Genomic DNA, 27,885 nt, shown 5'->3' with positions numbered 1-27,885 from the left:
GAAAGACACACACGGTACATACTCACTCATATAAACATATAATATAGGATAAACCTACTAAAATCTGTACACCTAAGGAACCTAATCAAGAGGGAGGACCCTGACTAAAATGCTCTATCTCCATCCTGAAAGGCAAAGAGGATGGACACCAAAAGAAGAAAACAGGAAACAAGTTAGGAGCCTCCCACAGAGGGCCTCTGAAAGGCTCTTCCCTGCAGACTATCAAAGCAGATGTTGAGACTTATGGCCAAACTTTGGGCAAAATGCAGGGAATCTTATGAAAGAAGTGGGAAATAATAGTAAGATCTGGAGAGGACAGGAAGTCGACAAGGAGAGGAACAGAACCAAAAATTTGAGCACAGGGGGCTTTCCTGAGACTCATACTCCAACCAAGTACCATGCATGAGATAACCTAGAACCCCTGCACCGATGTAGCCCATGGCAGTTCAGTGTCCAAGTAGGTTCCATAGTAATGGGAAGAGGGACTGTCTCTTACATGAACTGATTGGCCTGCTCTTTGATCACCTCCCCCTGAGGGGGGGAAGCAGCCTTACCAAGCCACAGAGGAAGACAATGCAGCCAATCCTGATGCGACCTAACAGACTAGGATCAGAAGGAAGAAAAAGAAATCATCCCCTACCAGTGGACTTGGGGAGGGGAGTGTGTGGAGAGTGGGGAGGAAGGGAGGGTTTGGGAGGGGAGGAGGGAGGGAACTAGAGGGGGGATACAAAGTAAATAAAGTATAATTAAAAATAAAAAGTAATAATTTTTAACTAAAAAAATAAAAAAAATTAAAAAGTGCATTTATATGTAAAACGTCCAAGATGAAACTCTGGTTTTATGATAAACTGGGGAAGTTAGCATATATAATTTCTTCAAAAATTTATGAACAGTCTATAAAATCACTTTTTATTTTAGAAGAGTATAAAGCCAATATTATGTACGTATTTCTCTCAGTATGTCAACTGAAATCACACTTGTTTATATTTCTCTAGATTCTCTGTACACTGCTAGGCAGTCCAGTAACTCTGATAGCACTCTTATCATTTTGACACTTATCTGAATTTTCCTGTCCTTGGGATTGCTAGGGTGACAATGTCAAATATTTCACTATTAACTGTCTGATATGTACATTTTTCTTTGTACCCCACACTCCATATGAATATAAGGGATATAAATGATGACAGTGAACAGAGATACTAAAAGGTAATGTTATTTTCTAGACATGTGAAAATTCTGACCACATAATATCCCCTTGTCTGCAATGTTGAGATTTTGTTATTTGCAAACAGTGCTCCTATAATCTTTTCTAGAACAAGAGGTCAATCAAGTCCAATCATCAGTCTTTATGAAAAACTATTTGTAGCAGAGATTTTCTGTAATGTTTCCCTTTTTATTACTCCAAATGTTGATCTTCTTTTAAATAGATGGGAATATCTTGGGAGTATTTGTTTTCAATATGTTGTGGCATTTGTATAAAGAAACTAAGAAGAATGGAGCTTATAAAGAAATTCCTATAGGGTGTATTCTTTTCATAATATCCTTCTGCTGGCTAAGTGTTTAAGAACCATCCAAAGAAAAGAATGCAATGAATGAGTATCAGCGGAACAGTACATTCTAGAGCTACTTTATGCTCCTCTGAGAGTAAGCCATAAACATCCTCAGTTCCAACACAAGCACACTGTTTGACTACATTTTTTGATTTTACATATGAGTGCAATATTTACATAGTTTCCTCCACCTTCTTCTATGTATGTCCTTCCATGTACCCCCCCATTCTCTCTCTCTCTCTCTCAAAACCATTCACTGGGTTGAAACCATGATCAATTGTTCTCTCCATTTGGCCAGTTGTGGATTAAATCACATTTACAAGACAAGCCCTGGACCTAAGATTCTGGGGAACATCATGCAAGAAGGGACACAGGGTCTGCAAGAGCCAGAGGACCATGCTGTTTGATGTGAGATGGTAGCTTCTTTTCATTATAAGGATGGGTTCAGACCCATGAGAATTTACTAATATGGTTACCTCAGCAAGACCCACACGATCACAACACTAGTTGTCATGGCAACATGAGTGAGAGAAATCTCACACAGATCTGTGGAGGTAAGGGGCTATAGACAGTGAATGGCTGCCAAGGGAAGGAGAATCAGTCTTCACCCGGTATAAGCCCCAAATAGGTTACCCAATACCTAATGGTCAGACCTGTCAATTATTTTAGTTGGATAAATAACCAGTCTTGTCTTATTTAGATGCCATGTGATGCCGTTCAAGATTTTAAACTTTATTCTGAACAGTCGTGATCTTCCATTTATGGTGTTATCAACTATAAGATATGTTAGAATATCTTTTATTCCACACATTTGTCAACCAGCTCAATAGCTATTTTTATCATTTTGGCTGACTAAAGAGATGGATTATGACTACAAATGTACAAGGTGTTTGCTCACTAAATATTCTTTTTAATTTACTACTTCCTTATTTTAAAAGATACTTTCTTTTTATAGAATTTTAAAGGCCCTTTCTTTAAATTTATTTGTCCCTGATATACCTGCTGTTCCATAGAAACTGTAATACCATTCTATTCACCGAATCTCAGAATACTGACTTTCTGTCTCTTCATATCTTTGCAGTTACATATTGTTGAAGAAAATAAGCCTTATTTAAAGATTTATTGTATTTTTCATGCTTTAAATAATAAAATAGAAATTATTTACTGTTCCAAATCAAAACATATTTTTCCCATGAGGTAATTATATAGACTTATATCCTATGGCACTGAAAAACTAAAATAACCTTAATTTTATAGACTTGTATACTGAGGAGTGTTCATATATTATGTTGGGTTCATAATAAATTTTCACTAGAGTTAATTAGAGTAATGTAAAAAGGTTTCTATAGTTTAATTCTTGATTATAATCTTAGATTACCTCTTCTTCCTTCTTTGTCTTTGTACCATTCATTTCTGGAAGCTGTACAAATTTTTGTTATTGCATCATAAAGACGGCTCAAAGGAAATAAAAATGCAATAAGGTGAAATCTACAAAAGTTTTTTCTTTTCATCCATAGAAATGCAATTTAAAATTAAGTAAATTACCCAACTTCACTCATAGCAGCTTATAGTCATCCATATTATAAAGGCATTGCTGAGTTTAGTTATTTTGCTGAAGGTGATTTAAAAATAATTTTAGAATTTTAAAATACTGGGAAGCTATGAAATAACATTTGTTTATATATTTGTAACAATGGAATTTTTTCTTTTTTCTTTATTATTTTTTATATTAATAACAGTTTATTTACTTTGTATCCCAGCTGTAGCCCCCTACCTCATTCCCTTCCAATCCTACCCTCCTTCTCTCATCTCCTTCTTGCCCCTCTCTAAGTCCACTGGTGGGGGAGGTCCTCCTCCCCTTTCATCTGATCCTAGCTTATCAGATCTCTGCAGGGCTGGCTACAATGTCCTTTTCTGTGGCCTAGCCAGGCTGCTCCTCCCTTTGAGTGGGGAGGTCAAAGAGCCAGCCATTGAGTTCATGTCTAAGACAGTCCCTGTTCCCCAGCTAGGGATCCCACTTGTATACTGAGCTCCGATAGGCTATATCTGGGCAGGGATTCTAGGTTATAAGCATTCTTGGTCCTTGGTTGGAGAAACAATCTCTGAAAAGACCCCTGGATCCAGAAATATTTGGTCCTTGTGGAGCTCCTGTCCTCTCCAGGTCATGCTAACTCCCCCTTCTTTCATATGATTCCCTGCACTCTGCCCAAGGTTTGGTTATGAGTCACAGCATCTGTTTTGATACACTGCTAGGAAGAGTCTTTCAGGGGCCCTCTGTGGTAGGTTCCTGTCCTGTTACTTGTTTTCTCCTATTTCCAATATCCATCTCATTTGTCTTTCTAAGTAAAGATGCTGGAGAGGATGTGGAGAAAGGGAAACCCTCCTCCACTGTCTCCACTGTTGGTGGGAATATAAACTTGTACAACCACTTTGGAAATCAATCTGGCACTTTCTCAGATAATTAGGAATAGTGCTTCCTCAAGATCCAGCTATACCACTCCTAGGCATATTTCCAAAAGATACTTAAGTACACAACATGGACATTTGCTCAACCATGTTTGTAGCAGCTTTATTTGTAATAGCCAGAACCTGGAAACAACCCAGATGTCCCTCAGTTGAGGAATGGATACAGAAATTGTGGTACTTTTACACAATGGAATATTACTCAGCAATTAAAAACAAAGAAATCATGAACTTTGCAGGCAAATGGTGGGAACTAGAAAAGATCATCCTGAGTGAGGTATTTCAGAAGCAGAAAGACACACATGGTATATACTCACTTATAAGTGGGTACAAGACCTATAAGATAGGATAAACATACTAAAATCTGTATACCTAAAGAAGATAAACAAGAAAGAGGACCTGAGTTAAGATGATCAGTCCTCACTTAGAAAAACAATGGGATTTAAAAAATATTAATACTTTGAATATTCTATGAACATCTATTAACTCCCCCCTAATGGAACTAGTATGATTTCAGTTATCATAAGCTGCACTTATTAATTGCCAACTATAAATGACACATTAGGCCCAGTAATGTGATGGAAACTTCTGCTTCACCAGAGCTTAAAGTGTAGAGAGAGAACTCTGAATATTGCTTAATAAAGTGGAAATACAGGAATCAAACAGCTTTTACATGAGATGAAATCAAGAGTGTCAGACTAGCAGAAAGATGACCAAGACAAGTGAACAAGAAAACAAGTTGTTTCTTTGAGTCCGTAGTTGAAGGGCACACAATTCAAGACCCACACATGAAAAACCTGTACTAGATGCTGAGACTCATAGCTAAACTTTGGACAGAGTACAGGGAATCTTATGAAAGAAGGGGGAGATAAAAAGACCTGGAGGAGACAGGAGCTCCACAAAGAGAGCAACAAACCAAAAAATCCAGGCTCATTGGATCTTTTCTGAGACTGATACTCCAACCAAGGACCATTCATGGAGATAACTTAGAACCCCTGCACAGATGTACCCCAATGTACCTCAGTATCCAAGTGGGTTTCCTAGTAAGGGGAACAGGGACTGTTTCTGATATGAACTCAGGAGCTGCCTATTTGATCACCTCCACAGCCTTACCAAGCCACAGAGGAAGACAATGCAGCCAGTCTTGATGAGACCTGGTAGGCTAGGGTCAGATGGATGGAGAAGAGGACCTCCCCTATCAGTGAACTGGAGAGGGTCATAGGAGATGAGGGAGGGAGGGAGGGTAGGATTGGGAGGGGATGAAGAAGGAGGCTATAGCTAAAATACAATGTGAATAAATTGTAATTAATATAAAAATAAAAATTTAATTAAAAAAACAAAAACCCCAAATGTATTTAATGAAATTGCAGGTGTTGTATGAGGGGATGAATAACTGGAGGTAGAATGAAATACAGGTGGTTGTCCCGTTGTCCTTGAGCAGTTTACCTTGAGCACTTTATAATGTGAAACCTATGTACTGTCTTAAACTGTAATGGCAATATTGAGTCAGTGTTATTTTTGTTTTTGTTTTCCATAGTTGGAGAAACCACTGAGATTTGTGCAGAAGTCACAGATTTTTTGTGCCAGGACAAGAAGTGCATTGCATCCCACTTTGTTTGTGACTACAAGCCAGACTGCTCTGACAAGTCTGATGAAGTTCACTGTGGTGAGTACATCTGCCTGCTGCTGTGTGGCTGGGCAGCTCATGTGTTCTCTAGTAGCATGGACGGATCAGAAGAAATGTTTTGGGGGGTCTGTAGAGATGGCTCAATATGTAAGTCACCTCCCACATAAGTGTGAGGACCTGAGTGTGACTCTTCGAAATACACATAGAAGTGTCCAGTGTATCGGACATGTTGGTAACCTTAGTCTCCTCAGGAAAGATTGGAGGCAAAGACAAAAGATTCTGCAGAAACAGGCAAGCCAGCTCTCTGACCTCCACACAAATGTCATGTGACATCCACAGAATATATGTTCATCCATTATAAGTATGCAACAAATAAAAATATATATACCACTTCTACTAATATTGTCATTCATGGAACTAAATTTATATCGCCCAACTTTTTCTCCAGCTTTCTGCAAGAACTTTCCTACAACAGCCCTGTCATCCTTTTTACTTTCTTCAAGAAAACTCTATGGCATCATATTTTTAAACGTCACCATTAATGATGTGTACAGAACTATCAGAGAAGTCAAAACTACAAAACGACAAACTAGTTGTCTACAGTCTACATTAACTTTTATCAGCTTTATTTCCTTTACCATCCTCTTTCAAAAACCATTGATATATAGCTAAGATAGAAAAAACCTAAAAGTGAAAAGTAAATATATTTTTATCAATTATATTGTATTTGAGTATAAGCACTAAAAGGTTCACTTCACTTTTTTAAATTCAACTCTCTGAAGTATAAAAAATAATAAAACATGTGGTAATGTGGTTTTACCTGATAAACAGATGCCTCTTAAATATTAGCATTAGACACATGTATTGGCAGAGAGGTAGGAGAAAAAGAAGACCTATCACTTTACTTTCTGGAATTCTAAAATATCAGGACTGTTTTTCTATGTCTGCCTTCGAATAGAAATTCCTTGTTGCTGTGTCTTCATTGTCCATTTTCACAGTGATTCGGCTTGCAATCAGGGCCTTGTGCATTGTATGTAGATGCTTTCCCACTGAGCCTGAGCTGCAGCTGCTCCGCCTGGATTCTTGATATCGTGCAAGATGTATATTGGAATTACTTTGCCACAATAAGCTACCCCAAAAGCGAGTGGTCCTGACAGTATCTCCATATTTTGTCACTTTGTGAGTTGATAGTTCAACTTGGCAGATTCTGAATAATTGATGTGACCTGGTGGGGAACTTTAGCCTGTGATAGCTTCTTCCTCTCTTAACTTGGACAATCAGTATTCTGGTTTCTTCATCTTACTCTCTATGGAATTTTATGTTCCCTGGTAGTACATATGACTTTGCACTCACATACTATGACCACCACCCAGGACAGAAAAGTCCTAGTTCTGAGAGGCTTCTATCAGAGCTGATCCTCCTAGAACCTCCATTCTAGAGCCCCAGGAGTCTAACCAAAGCTCATTAAACTTAACTGTAGCTGTCCCAAATGTCATATGAAACCCATTATTATTGCCAAGAAAATTAACACTCCAGTCTAGATTTAAATAGATGGAATAACTGTACATATGAATAAGCCCTATACCACTGGGAGATGAGAACTAATTTGATCTTCTTAAAGATAGGATGCCACATAAACAGATTTCTTTCTTTTCTAATTTGCTCTTAAGGAAAAAAAAACTTAAGAGCACAAAATATACTAAGATAAAACAAAAACTATCATATTAAAGTTTGAAAAGACACGCCAACAGAAAAATAGGGATCCCAAAAGAAGGCACACTGATCAGACCCACGTGTTCACCCTCTTAGTGGTCCTGTACACTGACTAACTGAGAGCTGTAGTATACACGCAGAGGACACAGCGCAGACACAGGTAGGCCCTGTGGTTGCTGCTTCAGTCTTTGTGACTTCGTTTGAGCTCTGCTCGATTGATTTAAGGGGCCTGGTCTTCTGGTGTCCTCTGCTCCTCTTCCTTCCGCATTTCTTCTGTCTTGTCTTCTGAGGGATTCCCTGTGCTGCTCTGAGGGGAGGGATTGATAGAGGAAATTCATTTAGAACTGAGTGCTCCAAGGTGTGTGTGTGTGTGTGTGTGTGTGTGTGTGTGCAAATGCTGTAAGATGTATACATTTGTATATACAATATAAATACACAATTAGAAACCTAAAAAAAAAAAAAAATGAAGCCAGGTGTGTGTAGCATGCCTTTAATCCTAGCACTTGGGGAGACAGAGAAAGGGTGATCTCTGTGAGTTTGAGGCCAGCCTGGTCTATAAAGCCAAGGCTACACAGAGAAACTCTGTTTCAGAAACAAACAAAAAACCTAAAATGTAATACTCAATATTTTGTTTATTTAAATATAGATGATGAATTTTTTTTGCTTTGCTTTACTATCATACTGATGTACATAATTTTACATTTTCCATAGTTGAGATATTTACATGAAACTATACAAATATTGTCATGGTTTTTAGAAACTAATGGTATATTCATACATATGTATATTCATATGACAAATACTAAGTCAAATAACTGTATACTCATACGACAAATACTATTCACAATTTTGATGAACTACTCAAAGGATTTAAATTCATGCAAAATGGAAAAGACACAAGCAATATTCCTCTTGATTTTATTCACATCTTAAAGAGCACTCAACAAAAAAGGCAAATAGGTGATATGCTAATTTTTCATGTTGAATTTACTGATATTTATATTAGTGGTTTTATAGATGCAGTGCAGGTGTTAAATGTGGATTCTTTTAATAAAGTACACAAGTTACTATGAATAACAGAATAAATGATATTTAGAGAAATACATATAATGAATTGACATTTGCGGTCATTAAAATGCAGTTTTTAAGATAATCAATTGAGCGGACATGGGGCAAGAAGATCAATCCTCGTTTAGAAAGACAGATGGGATGTGCATTGAACGTATGACAGGAGTCTACTGAGCATATCTGAAAGACTCTAACTAGCAGTGTTTTCAAAGCAAAGACTCATGACCAAACCTTTGGCAGAGTACAGGGAATCATAAGAAAGAAGGGGAGTTAGTCTGATGGGGAAAGGATAGGAGCTCCACAAGGACCAAATATATCTGGGCACAGGGTCTTTTCTGAGACTGACATTCAACCAAGGACCATGTATGGATATAACCTAGAACCTCCACTCAGATGTAGCCTGTGGTAGCTCAGTAACCAATTGGTTTCCCAAAGTGAGGGGAACAAGGACTATTTCTAACAGGAACTCAATGACTGGCTCTTTGGCCTCCCCACCTCCGAAGGGAGGAGCAGTCCTGTTAGGCCACAGAGGAGGGCTTTGCAGCCAGTCCTGAAGATACCTGATAAAACAGGATCAGATGAATGGGGAGGAGGTCCCCCCAATCAGTGGACTTGGAAAGGGGCATGGTAGAGATGAGGGAGGGAGGGAAGGACTGGGAGGGAATGAGGGATCGGGACATGGCTGGGATATAGAGTTAATAAAATGCAACTGATAAAAAAAATAAAAATAAATAAATAAAATTGCAGTTTTTATTTTGACTAAACCCTATCTTACTTGTTAAATTAAATAGAAATTGATAGCCACAATTATTTACATTCTCAAAGATTTATTTCCCTTATCTCAGTAGTAAAAATATCACACTTCTTACAGAGATATGTAAGAACTAACATAATATATTAAATAAAACTACTCATTACATTTGCTCTCATTTGAAAATACTTTTTCTTTTCCTTTTAGTTAAAATAGATTTTTTTTTCTTTCCATAATATAACTTGATTACACATTCTGTTTTCTCTACTCCTCGTTCTCACCCATCTCCCTTTCCATCACTTTCCCCTGGAGAAACTGCCTTGGCAGGCCACAGGGAAAAAGGACATGTTCAGTCCTGATGCAACTTGATAAGCTGGGGTGAAAGGGAAAGAAAGCGCCCCTTTTCTTAGAAAGAGGGGAAGAGGAAAGGAGGTACAAAGATGTAGAGTGAAGAAAATAAATAAACAAGAAAAAACCGAACAGTCTTCTAATAGATAATAAAATAAAAAGTTAAAACAAAAACTAACACATCAGAATTGGGCAGAATAAACTGAAGGAAAAAAAACCTCAAGGAGAATGCGCAAAAGAACAGAGACTCACTCATTCCAGCACTCAGGAATCTCACAAAAACACTATGCAGAGGATTTGTTGCAGACCAGAGCAGGCTCTGCAAATTTATATGGAGTCTCTGTGAATTTATATGTACTTTGGTCATTTTTACTTAGTAAGCCAAGTTTTCTTGGTGTCCTCCAGCCCCTCTGGCTCTTAAACTTTTTCTTTCTCCTATTCTGTTAGGTGCCCTGAATGCTAATTTGATGAAGATATCTGGCTTAGGGCTGAGCGTTCTGAGATGTTTCACTCTCTGCATAATGCCTGGCTGTTGGTCTCTGTATTTGTTCCCACGTGCCGTAGAAGGAAGCTTCTCTGATGATAACTGAGGAAGGCACTTATCTATGAATATAGCAGAATGTCCTTGGGAGCTATTTTATTGCTAGGATTTTTGTTTGTTTGTTGTTTTAGAACAGTGGTACGTGGTTTCTCCTAGGTGCCTATGCTATCTATTCTCAGGTTCTTGCTCCGCCAAGCAGTATAAGCTAGGGTTCATCTCATGGACTGGACCTTAAGTCATATCAGATATTGGTTGGTTACTTCCACAAGCTTTGTGCCATTGTACTGGCACACAGGCAGGACACCATTGTCAATCACAGTGTTTATGGCTGGCTTGGTGTTTATGTTTATTTTTTTGGCAATGTGAAGAGTAATTTCCCGTACCAACGATGCTAGCATGCAGAGGTGCAGGCTCTATGTGAGCACTAACTCAACTCTTCCACATTCAGTGAGTTGTATAGGTGTCGTCTTCAACAATGAGTCCTTTACGTCAGTTTGTGCAGAGTAATCTATAATCTTGGCAACATCCTGTATTGTTTGCATATTGCCATGGGACAACTTTGGCCAACAACTCAATTAAATGTGCCCAATCCAGGTGCTGGAAGCTTTGCCTAATCACAAGAGGTAGCTAGTTGGAGTTCTGTCCTTCCCTATTATTTCACAATTTAATTTAGATCAACTTCATATATGTATATATTTTAAGAAGCCTCTGCGTATTCATTTTCTATACTACCCCTCAACTGGCCCTAGATTTTAGCCATCTCTCCCAGCATTCCCTCCCTTGAACCCCTCTCCCCTCCTCCTTGATCTACCAGTTTCAACTTCCCTCATCCTTCCATAACTATATTATATTTCCTCTTTCCTAACAAGATTTTCTGTTCCTCATCATCCTTTCTATGTAATCACTGTGCTTTAACAGATTGATCAATCTTATATTTTGTGTCTCATGGTCTTTTTTTTTATTACAACACAGAAAAGTAGCTGTTCTTCATGATGCAGTATTGCTGTAGGTTGTGAATGGATATAAAACTGTGTTTCTAATGCTCCTGTTTCAAAAATTCATAGTTTGCAAGAAGTGAAATAATTTATTTAAAAGAATTATTAATTAATTTTAAAGTGCTATCTTTTAAGTTATTACCTTTATTCATTGTAGTATCTCAGTTAGGGATCTGCACTGTTGGATGGATGTCTCCTCATTGTTGTCCCTTACATCATGTACACACAGAATTGTTCATCTGCAGCATGATTTCACCCCTCCCAGATTATTTGAAATCCTGCTCAATGTAAGTTGACAGGAATTAAAAGTATTATTCATGTGAAATAACACAAATATTCCTATGCTTTGAATTGTGGTGTGATTAAATTTAATAAATCTATGAAGACAAGGTATAAAAAATAATTTACTGTGTTTATAAGTATTTACACTGGCCATAATGCCATGTAGCTAAATAATATACCAATGGGAAAATGGCTGATGTTTAAAAGAATACTAGTAATGTGTTAAGCTCATTCAAAGATCATCATCTGAAAGAAGTTCTAAAGTAATTGCTATTTTGAAAAATATGATACATAGTCATAATCAGAAAATATAAAACACTTCCTACCTCATATTTTTCAGTGGAACTTTACAGAATTAGTTACCAAAGATACCATGCAGCTCAGAAGTACTGAGTCATCACTTACAGTTTACAATAACTCAAAGTTATAAAACAATCAATGTCACAGCACAGAATAATTAGTAGATTTTCAAATAAATGATAGCGATTGTAATTCCCCCTAGACGACTCACTTACAATCCTCTCGGATAACTAGTATGCTCTGGGTCAGGACACCTGAGATTTAAATCGCTCATTCAAGAATGAATTTGATGGTATATAAAATGAAAAGGGGTCCCATTCAACATGCTTAAGGAGGAGAGTTCAGCCTTGGCCATCCTGGCAGAGGTTAGTAGATTTCTGTCCTTCCTTTCTATTCAATCAAAGTGCAACATTCATTTTATTTGTGGCAGCATTGTGACAACTAGTAACAAAACACATTCAAACTTTTATACAAAAGTTTGACAGTGAGTGAGACCAACAAAACAATCTGGGAAAAGAATCTACTTCATGAGGAAGAAGTCCAGTTCCAGAAAACATACCTCCCTTCTTACCTCCTTCTTTCTCTCTGAGCATGTGTGACACCACAAGGAATGTGGTTCTTTTAATGAGAATGAAGAGAGAAGAGTCCAAAGGGAGGAATGACGTTACATTACAGTCTAACCTGAAGTTGCCTAAAACTGGAAACTTCCCCACTTTTTAGTTGAGATAAATCCATGGCTATGGTTTAAAACTATTGTAAATTAGAATAGAGTTAGGTGCTCGGAAAAAGACGAACATGTAAGTATTAACTTCCATGTCATACAGCATGAAATCTAATAGCTAGTGGTTATCTAATAAGTCTAGTTTTAAAATGTCATGCAAATTATAGAGCAGAAATGACTCCATCTTTTAGTTGGCTTCTTATGGGCCCGGCTACTGATAGAACCTGTTAGAATATTTCAACCACATCATAAGTGTAAATATAAACTTTTTTTTTCAAGAATAATTCTAGAAGAATGGAAATATCAAGGTTCACATTTAAAATCCTAGATGAACCTGACTGGTAAAAAGAGGGTGAAAATACATCCCATTACACCCTGCAGGCTCCAACTCTATGCCTGGGCAGTGTAGCAAAATGACCTTGATACAGACGGACAACAATAGAAGATCACAGTGGAAAAATCGCAAGTCCTCTTCCCCCTTTTCAGAATATCTTCAGAAGATAAACTACGAAACTTACCAGTCTGAGTTCAATCTAATTTATATGTATTTAATCTAATTTATATGTATTCTGGTAGCCTCTAAAGTATACCAGTATGTATTTCTACATGTAAAAGAAACAAGTACAAAAAGCACCTGGACAGTATAAATATGGATTTATTCTTAAATATAAAAATACAATTCTATTTTTAAAAAAGAAAAAACCCAGGTAAACCAATTTTTCATTCTTCTGGTTTAAGAATTAATCAATTTTTTTCAGAATCTCTTCTATAGTAGTTTTCCTTCTCTAGTTTTCATCTTCATTTTTTTCTTTTTATTGCAACTAAATTCTCCATTCTCACACAATATGTCCTGATTATGATTTCCCCTCCCTTTGCTCCTCCCACTTCCTCCTCCTCTCCTGTCCCTTCCATAAGTATTCCCTTTCTGTTTCAAGAAAAACAAACAGGCTTCTAAGGGATAATAATAAAATATAATAAGATAGAAGAAAACCTAATATATCAGAATTAGACAAAACAGACACAGAATTGGATGAAACACAGAAACAGAAGAACCACAGGTGAAGGCACAAGAAACAGACTGACTTTTTCACACACTCAGAGTTCCCTAAAACCACACATGTAAGATGGAAGCCATAATGGATATGCAAAGGGCGTAGACCTGTGCAAGGCCTGTGCATATGGTCTCAGTCTCTGTGAGTTTATATGAGCTGTGATCAGATTGACTGACAAGGTTTTCTTGATGTCCCACATCCGTTCTGGCTCTTAGACATTTTCTGTCTCCTCTTCTGTGAGGTTTGCTAAGTCCTGAGGGAGGAATTTGTGGAGACAACTCATTTACTAAGGTCTCCCAGTCTCTGCATAATGCCTGGCTGTGTGTCGTTGTATTTGTCCCCATCTGCTGTAGGAGAAAGCTTCTCTGATGATGGCTGGTCGATGACGAAGGCACTGATTTTTGCTTATAGAAGAATGTTAATAGGAGTCATTTCTTGCTATTTTGTTGTACCCTAGGTCTCTGAGCTATCTAATCTCAGATTCTTGGTTATCCAAGCAGTGCTAGGTATGGGTTCCATTTTATGGAGTGAACTTAAGTCAAATCATATATTCGCTGGTTACTCCCACAAGCTTTATGCCACCATTGTTCTAGCATGCAGGCAGGACACCATTGTCCATCACCATGTTTGTGTCTGGCTTGATGTTTATGTTTCTCTTTTGGTAGTGTGCCGAGTACCTTCCTGTACCAAAGATGAAAGACTTAATAGATGAAGGCTCTATGTAGGTACCAGCTTAACTTCTATGAGTTCAATGAGTTGTGTATGTGTTTTCATCAGCAAATGGGTTTCACCATCAATTTGTGGAGAGCAACCTGTACTCTTGGCAACAGCTTGGGTAAATTGGAGAGTGTCAGGGGACATCTTGGCCAACAACTCAATTAGATATAATCCAACGGGAGCTTCTTCATTTGGTGACAGGAAATGGCCTATTGGATGCTATCTTCCCATTAGTGGTTTCATTTAAATTGTTTTCATATATGCATATATTTTGTGAAGTTTCTAGTGTAATAGGTCTTCATACTACACCTCAAATGCCCCTTAATTTTAGTTGTCTCCCCTTGCATTTTCCCTGCCCTCCCCCTTCTCTCCCTCTCCTCACTTTATCTTCCTGTTCCAGCTTTCCTTCATTATTCCATAACTATTCTATTTCCATTTAACAAGCTCTATATGTCTCTTCTAGTTCCTTATTTTATAGTTAACCTCTGTGGTTCTACAGATTGCTGCTTAGTTATCATTGAGTTAATAGCTAATATCCACAATAAACAAATATATATCATATTTGTCTTTTGGTTTGGGATACCTCACTCAGGATGATTTCTATTTATAGTTTCATCCATTTACTTATGAATTTCATCATGTCTTTTTTTTTTAAACCAGAGAGTAATACTCCATTGTGTAAGTGCACATTTTTCTGGTGAAAAACATCTACATTGTTTACATTTGCTGTCTATTATGAATAAAACAGCAGTGAACTTGGTTGAGCAAGTATCTTGTGGTAGGATAAATCATCCTTTGGATTTATGCCCAAGAGTGGTATAACTGAAGCTTGTGTTAAATCTCTTCTCATTTTCCTGGGAACCATCATACTGATTTCCATAATGGCTTTACAAGTTTGCACTCTCACCAGTCGTGAGTGAGTGTTTCTCTTATTCCACATCCTCACCAGCATAAGCTGTCATTAGTTTTGTTGATCTTAACCATCCTGACAGGTCTAAGATGAAATATAAAAGCAGTTTTGATTTTTATTTTCCTGATGGCTAAGGATGTTAAACATTTATTTGTTTCTCGGACATTTGTGAATTTTTGTTGTTGTTTGGATGTGTGCCCCAGTTTTCACTGGGTTAGTTCTTTTTATTTCTAGTTTCTTGAGTTCTTTATTAATTTGCATATTAGTCTTCTATCAGTTGTGGTATTAGTAAAAATCTTTTGCTATTCTGTAGGCTGCACCCTTTTTCAAATAACGGTGTCCTTTGTCTTACAGAAGCTTTTAGTTTTTGAGATCCTATGTATTTATCTGAGTTCCTATTCTAACACTTATGTTCCGAATGTCTTCACCTATGTCAATGAGTTAAAGGCAAATCTCTACTTTATTTTCTATCAAGATTAGTGTATCTGATTTTAGGTTTCGGTATTGGACTCATTTGGAGTTGAGTTTTGTGCGAGATGATAAATATGGATTATTATACATGTGACTATCTATCTAGTTTTACCAGCAGGATTTGTTGAAGATGGTGTTGTTTAGATCTTCATTGCAAACTGTTCCTAAACTAGCAAAAAGAAGGAAATGAAGGTTCACATCACAGTTGGCTAGTTGAATCATAAGCCACCTGGGGTGAGGGTTTTTTCAGTTTGACACACACCTTCATTAAAAAGAGAGGGGGGGTTAGTAAGAAAATGTTCTGTCTTACTGCACATGTGGTGCACTGATATATATACAGCCAAAACACATATAGAGTAAAACCAAAACACACATGAAGTAAAACTGAAGAAAAATGTTTTCTCTTAAGTAAGACATAGAAAGAATGGTTAAGGAAAGAGTAACCAAATACTTCTGAAGAAGTATTTTTTAATTAAAAAGATAGATATAGGTGTAAGCATAAATGTTTTACAAAGTCAGTTTATTTTAGAGAGATGATCTTGTAACACATGGTTTGAGTTGAGACAATTGTAAAGATGAGGCAGATTCATTCTCAAAATTTTGCATTCAAGTAAAGGTTATTAAAAGCTAGGATTTGCCAGAATGTTTTTAGACTGTGTGAAAAAAAATGGACTATTTTAACCAAGCTAAAAGAATACATGGTGAGTGTTCAGGATGACTAAGGTGGATAGGGTGAAGCCCATGCTAAAGATAGTCTCTAGAAATAAACCACAGGCTTGAACCAGTGTGATTGTTATGAAACTTCAAGTAGGAGAATTCAAAAGTTCTCAACAGAAGAATGTGCAGGTTCTGGTGACATGTTGGGTATATAAATAAAGGATAGAGAAACAATAGTGACTCTGGAGGTTTGGTTCTTTACAAAAGGAGATAAAATTCGTGATAAATGGAAATTTAAATGGGAATCTCACAGAGGATGTACTTGGAGAAAATGCTGAGATGGCTTGGAAGTAGCAGTTGCATATTCCAAATGGAATGCTGCAGAAGTGTTTGAAATTGTTGGTCTGTATTTCATCATGTGTGTACATTTTCAGGACATGTGTTTAAAAGCGTATGGAAAGGACAAATAAGGATGCTCAGAGAAAAACCTAAATAACTATATGCCGCTTAAAATGAAAATGGAGACTGATGAAATTAGGTGAAGGAATAAGCAGGGAATGTGACATGGGAAGACAAGGAAACATGTATGACCTTAAAGGAGATGAGCAGTAGATAAGGATAAAGTTCTGATGGAGAGTGAGGAGAGGAGGCAGAGATTAGCTTTAGAAATCAGAAAAGTACCCTTTTTAAGATGGAGACAATGAGATGTAAGAAACTCTATCCTGGTTACAGTTGTGTCTTGAAATTTGAAGGGGTCATACAGTATGTAAGCTGAACTAGCAGAGACAAGATTATCCAAAGGGAAGGGGTGAGGAGCAAGAGTAATTGAGTTTATGGTCAGGAGTGGAAACACAAATAGCAGAGAACCCATGTGTGAAAGAATAACAGCAGTCTTCCTGAGCATATCCAAATGGATCTGAATATTTAATGATGTCTTGACTAAATGCTGGGATTAGTGAATTTAGCACATCTATGCATAATATAATCCTGTGCTAGATTATAGAATACTTATGACATCCAAAAGAAGCAAGGTCCATAACTAAGGCACATAAAATAGATTGCATAGTCATGTAAGATGGATTAAAATAAGGTACTAAACAAAGGAAAATAAAATTCTTTATATTTTAGGGATAAAATGAAACAATGCTGAAAGGAGTAAAATGATAAGAAAGCATTAGTTCTCTGTGTTCTGTCTCATGCATTTAATACAGAGCTTTTGACAATTAAGCTTTAATGAGCTAAGATTAGCATTTTATTAAGAAAAGACATGAGCAAGAAGAAATTTATGGAATGACAGAAACTTCGTTATGTTACTCATATAGATATAGATGTGTATGTACATATATACATCTCTACATACATATACATCTATATATAAAGCTTCATTATCATTATGGCTATCTCAGTTGATTCTCTCTGTGTGCGCAAAAAATACTAACTCCTGTACCAAAAGGGAGACCAAACAAAAATCTGGCTCCTGGAACATTATTTTTGAACATTTCACAGGTGACCAGTGGATGTCATTTTTCACATATTACTTACTCTTATTGTGATAATTTAACTTTGAATTAGTTACCGATCAATAGTTTTAGAAGATAAGTTCTTTCATTGCATACTGGTAGCCTGGATATGTGCCCTGATGATATTCAGAGGCATTTGTGTCTAGCATGGTCTACTGCTTTTACCCAAAGGCACCTTTCGTTTCATAAGAGAATTAGCTTTGCTAGTGGCCTATGCTGTTCAAACACCAGAGCCGACCAGTATGCACTCAACATCCACACATTGGCTTGTGTTTGTTTATACAGTCAGAATGATCCATATCACCATAATATTATATGTGTTGTTTGGGCATAGACCTGGTTTTATATATTATTTGCAAACATTATTGCTTAATCCAGATGATTATATAATGTGTAAATGACACTACTCAGACAATGGAGATCTCTTGAGAGAAAAATAAAGTGTTATCAATTAATGTAAATGCTTCAGCTGTATATAGTTCATATATTATTGAGATAAGCAAGACACTTGCCATTCAGCAAAAGGACGAGTTTAACTACCAATACTTGTGTAAAGCCAGGAACAGCGATGTGCATCTGTGTTTCTAGTGTTTCTGTGGCCCAAGGAGAGGCAGGGACAGGAGGATGAATCCGTGAAAGCTCCCCAGCCAGCTAACCTAGCATAGGGAGCTGCAGGCAGCAGTGAGATGCTTTATCTAGCAAGATGGCAGACAAGCACTGACATGTGAGGTTGTCTTCTGACCTCCACTCAAATTCCAGGCCATAAACATACTCCATGCAAGTGTACACGCATACATATCATGCACACACACACATACATACACACATGCCCGCGCATGCACACAGACACACCAAAATATTTCAATATTAAAAAAAAGAATTGTGACATAAAATGATTCGAATTGTCAAAAAATACAGTGCTGCACAGAGTGTTGCAGACATTTTGTGAAGCTTTGATGAACCTTTTGTTTCACCAGGATATCATGTAAGCACGGCAGGAAGCTGCAATTTTGAAACAACCTCAGGAAACTGGACTACGGACTGTGGTCTCACCCAAGATCCTGAAGACGACTTGGATTGGGACATCGGTAACACAATTTCTGCTGAAGCCTTGAGCCCCGATTCAGACCACACACCAGGTAAATCTATGTTCCTGCATTGTAGTCTTGGTTAGCTAAGTGAAAAGGCTGTCCTTTCTGTTTTAACTACTGAAATATTAAATAGACTCAGCTTGCACTGTCACAGGCAGCCCATGACTCTTTAAAAACAAAAACAAAAGTCTAAAAGAAACATTAGTTAATTCCTGACACAATTGCATTTCTCAGTAAAGTAAAGCTTACTGAGATTTAAAGAGACTTGAGAAGCAGTTCTGAAAAATAATAGAGTAGTCAAATTATGGTCAGCCCTGAGTGACTATGCCATACAATACAGCAGACATACCGGGTCTAAGGACAGCACAGGATGACGTGTGAAATATTAAAAATCACTCATCCTTGCTGCAAAGCACTGAGGGTTTTATTATCGTCTATAATTTTGAAAATGACTTTTCTCCTTCCTTTTCTTTCTTTCAACACTCCCTTGTAACTTACTCTCTTGCTCTCTCTTCAAATCCATGGTCTCTTATCTTTAATTGTTGTTTTATGTGTCTGTACATTTTTTGTCTCATGTGAAAAGTATCTTTTTTAGGACTAAGAGGTAGCCTGAAATGTTTGGTGAAGTTCATTTTATTTGTCAACATGAATGGTATTATAGGTGGGTTGACATTTAAATTGTTGAACTCTAAGCAAAGGAGTTTGCCATAATGTAGTCTCAAACCAGTTGGTAGTTAGAATGGAACAAAAAGTTCAGCTCCTTCAGTGAGGTAAGGAATCCTTGAACTGCCTTTAGGCTTTCATACATGCTGTAGGCTTTCCTGGGACTCCAGGCTGGGAGCCCCTTCTGACAATTACAGACTCACTCCCCTCCTAATTTCACAGACCATTTCCTTATAAAACTCACCCCCATCTCTGTGTGTGTGCCTGTTTGTCTGCGTTTATCTGTCTCTTTGTTTCCTTATGCATTTCAATATGCATATTTATATACATATTCAGATTCTTTGATTTTTTTTTCCTGGAAAACCCTAATGTAACATTCCCCTTAAACAGTTAAAGCAAAAGAACAGTAGAAAGAACAAGATAATATAGAAACAAAATGACATTTCAAAAAATGTATGGAATATTGGCTTAGAGATCAGAAAAAAGAGCACATTGTTTTATTTTTATAGTTTCAAAGTAAATTGAATATTCATGAAGTTTACTTATATTACGGGAGTCTATTCCTGTTTTATAAATTACTCTTTACCTTGAAAATTCTCATCATTTGACTTACTCAGTTTTAGTTCCTTTTCTTTTCACACTAAAATTTGTTTCCACTGTAAAAATATGAGATTAGTATACACCACAGCATAGGTTAGAGATCAAGAACCTCGGGTAACTGAGAGGACTTAATACATGCCAGGGGGGGGGGTAGTTTAATTCAGTAGACAAGGGATGAGGTTTTTGAGACGGTGGCATTAGATAACTATGAATTTCAACCATAGTGCTGTGTCATATGCAGACATACATTCCAGGTAGGATAAATATTTTAAATATAAGAAGAAAATAAAATCTTCCAAGACAAGAGAGTAAACTTTTTGTAGTTGAGAGGCAGAACCTGCTTGCTAATACTCAGAAGGAATTTCTTAAACCAAGTTAGGAAGCAATTCTAGCTCAAGAGTCATATATAATATCTTTTAGAACACCCTGATCTCAAACTGTATGATAGAGCAACAGTAATACAAACTGCATGGTACTGGCATAGAAACAGAATGGTGGATCAATGAAACCAAACAGAAGACCCAGAAATAAATTCACACACTTATGGACACCTGATCTTTGACAAAGATGCCAAAACCATACAATGGAAAAAAGATAGCATCTTCAACAAATGCTGCTGGTCTAACTGGATGTCTACCTGTAGAAAAATGCAAATAGATCCATACTTATCACCCTGCACAAAACTAAAGTCCAAGTGGATCAAAGACCTCGACATAAAACCAGACACAATAAATTGGTTAGAAGAAAAAGTGGGGAAGAGCCCTGAACTCATTGGCACAGGTAACAACTTCCTGAACAGAACACCAACAGCACAAGCTCTAAGAGCTACAATCAATAAATGGGACCTCATGAAACTGAAAATCTTCTGTAAAGCAAAGGACACTGTCGTCAGAACAAAATGACTGCCTACATACTGGGAAAGGATCTTTACCAACCCTTTATCTGACAGAGGACTCATATCCAGTATATATAAAGAACTAAAGAAGCTGAAAAGTAGCAAACCAAGTAATCCAATTAAAAAATGGGGAACAGAGCTTAACAGAGAATTCTCTGTAGAGGAATATCGAATGGCAGAGAAACACTTAAAGAAATGCTCAACCTCATTAGCCATTAGAGAAATACAAATCAAAACGACCCTGAGATTTCACCTTACACCCATCAGAATGGCCAAGATGAAAAACTCAAGTGACAACACATGCTGAAGAGGTTGTGGAGAAAGGAGAACCCTCCTCCACTGTTGGTGGGAATGTCAACTTGTACAACCACTCTGGAAATCAATCTGGCGCTTTCTCAGACAACTAGGAATAGTGCTTCCTCAAGATCCAGCCATACCACTCCTAGGCATATATCCAAAAGAGGCTCAAGTACACAATAAGGACATTTGCTCAACCATGTTTGTAGCAGCTTTGTAATAGCCAGAACCTGGAAACAACCCAGATGCCCCTCAACTGAAGAATGGATACAGAAATTGTGGTACATCTACACAATGGAATATTACTCAGCAATGAAAAATAAGGAAATCATGAAATTTGCAGGTAAATGGTGGGAACTGGAAAAGATCATCCTGAGTGAGTTATCCCAGGAGCAGAAAGACACACAGGGTATATACTCACTCATAAGTGGATATTAGACATATTACATAGGGTAAACATACTAAAATATGTACACCTAAGGAAGCTAATCAGGAAGGAGACTCTGGCTAAAATGCTCAATTCCCATTCAGAAAGGCAAAGAAGATGGACATCAGAGGAGGAAAAAAAGAGGGAACAGGACAGGAGCCTGCCTCAGAGGGCCTCTGAAAGACTCTACTCTGCAGGGTATCAAAGCAGATGCTGAGACTCATAGCCAAACTTTGGGCAGACTGCAGGGAATCTTATGAAATAAGTGGGAGATAGTAAGACCTGGAGAGGACAGGAGTTCCACAAGGAGAGCAACAGATCGTAAAATTCTGGGCACAGGAGTCTTTTCTGAAACTGATCTCAGCCAAGGACCACTCATAGAGATGGCCTGGAACCACAGTGTCAGAGTGCTTCAGACAGTAAGCTGTACAAAGAAAATCCTGAGTTCTTTAGACCCACCCACAGATATCTTTCCTTATCTTAAAAAGAGACTGAAAAACTACAATAAGTTCCTAATGATCTTTTTTTACATTTTTATTTTATTTATATATTTATTTATTACAATTTATTCACTTTGTATCCCTGCTGCAGTCTCCGCCCTTATCTTCTCCCAGTCCCACACACCCTCCCTTTCCTCCCACCCTTACCCTTTCCCTAGTCACCTGATAGTGGTGGACTTCCTCCCCTTCTATCTGACCCTAGCTTATCAGGTCTCTTCATCATTGTCCTCTGTGGCCTGGCAAGGCAGCATCCTCGAGGGGGAGGTGATCAAGAAGCCAGCCACTGAGTTCATGTCAGAGACAGCCCCTCTACCCCTTACTAGGGAACCCACTAGGAAACTGAACAGCCAATAGGCTTTTGAATAGGGGTCTAGGTGCTCTCCAGGCATAGTCCTTAGATGGAGTATAGGTCTCTGTAGACACCTCTGGGCCCAGGTATTTTGGCTCTGTTGTTCTTGTGGAGTATCTGTCCCATCCAGGTCTTTCCATTTCCTTTTTCCAAAGTTTGGCTATGAGGTTTTATTGTCAGTGATACAAAACTATGCCAGTCTCAGCTATGAAAGATGACAGGCTAATCAGCAAATATGAAGTGTCATATCAGGGCCCACTGTGGTAGGCTCCTGTCCTGCTCCCTGTCTTCTCCCTCCTCCGATGTCCATCTTCTTTGCCTTTCTGAATGGGAATTAAGCATCTTAGCCAGAGTCCTCCTTCATGATTAGCTTCCTTAGGTGTACATATTTTAGTATGTTTACCCTATATTATATGTCTAATATCCACTTGTGACTGAATATATACCCTGTGCATCTTTCTGCTCCTGGGATACCTCACTCAGGATGATCTTTTTCAGTTCCCACCATTTACCTGCAAATTTCATGATTTCCTTGGTTTTTATCACTGAGTAATATTCCATTGTGTAGATGTACCACAATTTCTGTGTCCATTCCTCAACTGAGGGGCATCTGGGCTGTTTCCAGCTTCTGGCTATTACAAATAAAGCTGCTACAAACATGGTTGAGCAGGTATCCTTGGGCATATTTTGGATATATGCTGGATCTTGAGGAAGCACTGTTCCTAATTGTCTGAGAAAGCACCAGATTGATTTCCAAAGTGGTTGAACAAGTTTACATTCCCACCAACAGTGGAGGAGGGTTCCCCTTTCTCCATACCTCTCCATTGTGTTGTAACTTCAATTTTTCATCTTAGCCATTCTGATAGGTATGAGGTGAAATCTCATTGTCATTTTGATTTGTATTTCCCTGATGACTAAGTACGTTGAACGTTTCTTTAAGTGTTTCTCTGTCATTCAGTATTCCTATATTGAGAATTCTCTGTTTAGCTCTGTACCCCATTTTTTAATCGGATTACTTGATTTGTTGCTGTTTAACTTCTTGAGTTCTGAAAGGCTCTACCCTGCAGGGTATTGAGGCAGATATAAGTTGAGACTCATAGCAAAACTTTGGGCAGAATGCAGGGAATCTTATTAAAGAAGTAGGAAATAATAAGAGCTGGAGAGGAAAGGAGCTCAGCAAGGAGAGCAACATATCAAAAAAGTGTGGGCACAGGGTCTTTTCTGAGACTGGTATTCCAGCCATAGACCACTCATAGAGATAACCCTGCACAGATGTAGCCCATGGCAGTTCAGTGTCCAAGTGGGTTCCATGGTAATGGGGACAGGGACTGTCTCTGACAGAAACTGATTGGCCTAACCTTTGATCACCTTCTCCTGAGGGGGGAGCAGTCTTATGAGGCCACAGAGGAAGACAATATTGCCAATCCTGATGAGACCTGATAGACTAGGGTCAGCGGGAAGGAGAGGAGGACCTCCCTTATCAGTGGACTAGGGGAGGGGCACAGGTGTGGAAGAGGGAGCAGGGAGTGAGGGTGGGATTGGGAGGGGAGGTGGGAGGAAGTTACAGGTGGGATACAAAGTGAATAAAGTGTAATTAATTAAAAAAATAGAAAAAGATAGATAGATAGATAGATAGATAGATAGATAGATAGATAGATAGATAGATAGATAGATAGATAAAGAAAAATTAAAAAAAGAAATGTCAGGGCTTCCAAGATGGCGGCGGCTAGTGTGCAGCTTAGCTGAAGGGGAGAGGACCCGCAATGCAGAAATTGGTGAGTGAAGGGGCTGATCAACCCAGAACAGAGTTATCTAAAGAGACTAACTTCCAAGAAGAAAGAGACTAACCTTGATCTGAGTCCTTCTAGAATCAGGTCACGGCAGACTCCCCCAGGAGGAGACACCCTGAGAGGTGATCCCCGGGCACTTCCCTGCACCCAAAACCCTACTCCCTCTTCGGAGGAGGCAGGAGGTGTCCAGCAGAATCTGCCTCGGACCACACTGTCAGTACCCCAGCCCCAGCGAGAGCTGCAGCTCCCACCAAAAAAAAAACAAAAAACAAAACCCGAGATTGGGGCTGAGAAAAGCCAATCCCTTCGGGCACTCCCCAAACGCCGCCATAACCCTGCCTCAGTGGAGCGGAGGGATAGAGAGGCGCACAGCGGGCTTCACAGTGCCCTGACCCCAGTGCTGCTGGCTGCTCCTAGCGAACAAACTTGAGTTTGGGATCTGGGACTGTGGTCATTCCACAATTCCTGAGACTCTCCCGGGTCCAGCACAATAAGGTCTAGCAACAAGTCCTAGCACTGGGCGGCCCCCCAACCCCTGGCAGAGAAACCCCGCTCAGGATCGGACTGAGAAGTCACAACCCCTTCTGGCACTCCCCTGAGAGCTCCATCATAAGCTTGCCCTAGCGTAGGGGAAGGTCAGAGAGGCAACCTGCCACAGGACAGAGCACCCCCTCTCCAGCTCACCCAGCGGCCCCTGGCAGAGAAACCCCCGGCTCAGGATCTGAGGACACTCAACAATACCTGGTACTCTCTCGGAATCAGCAAACATTGGCTCTACTGCCAGGCTGCTTTTGGCAGAGAGATCTGGGCCTGGGATCTGGGATTGAGAACACTCAACCCAACTCTTTCCCGTGCTACCCTGGGACAAGTCAACATAACCCCTCCTGGCAGAAAGAAAGGACAGAGAGACAGCACACAGGAAAGGAGGACACTGAGTCCTGCGGCCAGAGTGTCACAGAGCTGACTATTAGCCTACCCATGCATTTTCTGCAGCAGGACCAAATCAGAGAGTAGAGGGAAGGGGAACCCCTGTGCATTCCAACTGGTCATGCAAGAGGGTGAGTGAGCCTTCTAGGGAGAGTTTGCCCCAGACCCAGGGCCTCTCTACAGAAGCAACCAGAAGAGATCCCTACCACCCACACCCCTACTGTGGGCATCATAGGGATTCTTGGGATAGTGACCACAACGTTGAAGCCTCTGCCTTGTGGGTCCACCAGTGTAATCCAGGCAAACAATCCCTGGATCTCAGACAGAACTGTGTAATAGTGGTCTGCAGGCCACTGCAATAGTCAGAGAAATCGTGCATGCACACTGCGCCCGCTAAAAGCGCATGCGAATAGCGCCAGTGTCACATTCCTTACTTAGGCAAAACTGAAACCACAACGCACACTCCCAAACCAGTGAAACTCTCTCATCTTCCTGAAAAAACAGTCCAGAAAACAGAAAGAGACAATCATAGCCTGAACTACAAACTCGAGGAACAAACAGTGAGGGTTATAAATAACCAGATGGCTAGAGGCAGACATAAGAACACACCCAACAAAAATCAGTACATAATGACCTCACCAGCAACCCCACAAACCAATGGACACTTCAATTCACTAGATATACAAGAAAATGACCTCAAAACTATGTTTCTCCAGCTATTAGAGTCCCATAAAGATGAAATGAACAAAGCCGTCAGAGAAATAGCCAAAGAAATCGAGTTGAACCAAGAGGAAACAAATCGAGCTCTCAGAGAAATGACCACGAAAATTGAGGCAAACAAAGAAGAAATGAACAAAGCTCTCAAAGAAATGTCCACACAAATGAAGGTAAATAAAGAAGAAACAAACAAAGCTCTCATAGAAATACAGGCAATTATAGCCAAAGAAGTAGAGGCACAAATAGTGCTATATAGAGAGGAAATGGACAAAAAAATAGAAGCTGTCATTGAAAAGCAGGACTCCACATTCAAACAGATGAAGGAAATGGTGCAAGACATGAAAACAGAATTAGAATCAATAAAGAAAACACAAATAGAGTAAAACCTGGAGCTGGAGAACATAGAGAAAAGATCAGGAACTACAAAGATAAGCATCACCAACAGAATACAAGAGATGGAAGAAAGAATCTCAGGAGCCGAAGATACATGTGTGGAAATTGACACCTCTCTCAAAGAAAAAATGAAATCAGAAAAGTTCCAAACACAAAACATCCAAGAAATTAAGGACACCATGAAAAGACAAAACCTAAGAATAATAGGAGTAGAAGAAAAAGAAGACATCAGGCTCAAAGGTCTGGAAAATATTTTCAAGAAAATTATAGAAGAAAACTTTCCCAACTTAAAGAAAGAGATCTCCATAAACATGCAAGAGGCCTACAGAACATCAAGTAGACTAGACCAGAAAAAAAAATTCTTCACGTCACATCATAGTCAAACACTGAACCTACAGAACAAAGAAAAAAATTCTAAAAGCAGCAAGGAAAAAAGGCCAAGTAACATATGAAGGTAGACCTATCAGAATCACACCAGATTACTCAACAGAAACTATGAAAGCCAGAAGGGCCTGGACAGAAATCATACAGTCCTTAAGGGACCACAGATTCCAACCCAGACTACTATACCCAGAAAAACTTTCAATCAACATAGACGGAGAATTCAAAATATTCCATGACAAAACCAAATTTAAACAATATCTACATAGTAACCCAGCTCTACAGAAGTTACTAGAAGGGAAACTCCAAACCAAAGAAAACAACTACATCTAAGGAAACAGAGGAAATAGATAACTACACACACACACAAAAAAAAAAAAAAAAAAAAAAGAATACAAGCAATGAAACTCAGTGACACCACCAACCCCACATCAACAGTAAGTAACAATTGTTGGTCACTAGTATCTATCAACATCAACAGACTCAACTCCCCAATAAAAAGACACAGACTAACAGAATGGTTGCTGAAACAGGATCCAACATTCTGTTGCATCCAAGAAACACACCTATGCAACAAAGATAAACACTACCTCAGAGTAAAGGGCTGGAAAACTTTTTTAAGCAAATGGTTCCAGAAAACAAGCTGGAGTAGCAATCCTAATATCTAATAAAATAACTTTCAACCCAAGTTAATAAAAAAAGATAAGGAGGGCCACTATATCCTCATCAAAGGAAAAATCCACCAAGAGGACATCACAATCTTGAATATCTATGCCCCAAATACAAGAGCACCTACATTCGTAAATGAAACAATATTAAAGCTTAAATCACACATTGATCCTAATACCTTAATAGTGGGAGACTTCAACACTCCACTCTCACCAAGGGACAGATCAACTAGACAGAAAATAAATAGGGAAATAAAAACACTTACAGAGTCCCTAAATCAAATGGATCTAATAGATGTCTACAGATATTTTCATCCAAACTCAAAAGAGTATACCTTCTTTTCAGCACCGCATGGAACCTTCTCCAAAATAGACCATATAGTGGGTCATAAAGCAAGCCTCAACAGATACAAAAAGATTGAAATAATCCCTTGTATTCTGTCTGACCACCATGGACTAAAGCTGGACCTCAATAACAACAAAAATAACAAAAAGCCGACA

At 38.7% G+C, this 27,885-nt stretch overlaps 1 protein-coding gene across 1 annotated transcript in view; it reads left to right on the top strand.

Moving 5' to 3' along the window:
* Nucleotides 1-27,885, top strand: part of Malrd1 (MAM and LDL receptor class A domain containing 1) — a 744,773-nt gene that overhangs the window by 509,987 nt on the left and 206,901 nt on the right. Inside the window, exons 30-31 of the mRNA XM_060372547.1 lie at nt 5,551-5,679; nt 18,664-18,825. Of these exons, the coding sequence (XP_060228530.1) occupies nt 5,551-5,679; nt 18,664-18,825 (291 nt within the window). The remainder of the gene's footprint in view (nt 1-5,550; nt 5,680-18,663; nt 18,826-27,885) is intronic.

Source organism: Meriones unguiculatus, chromosome 19, assembly GCF_030254825.1.
Source record: "Meriones unguiculatus strain TT.TT164.6M chromosome 19, Bangor_MerUng_6.1, whole genome shotgun sequence".
Lineage (NCBI taxonomy): Eukaryota > Metazoa > Chordata > Mammalia > Rodentia > Muridae > Meriones > Meriones unguiculatus.
This window is presented reverse-complemented; position numbering and strand designations above follow the sequence as displayed.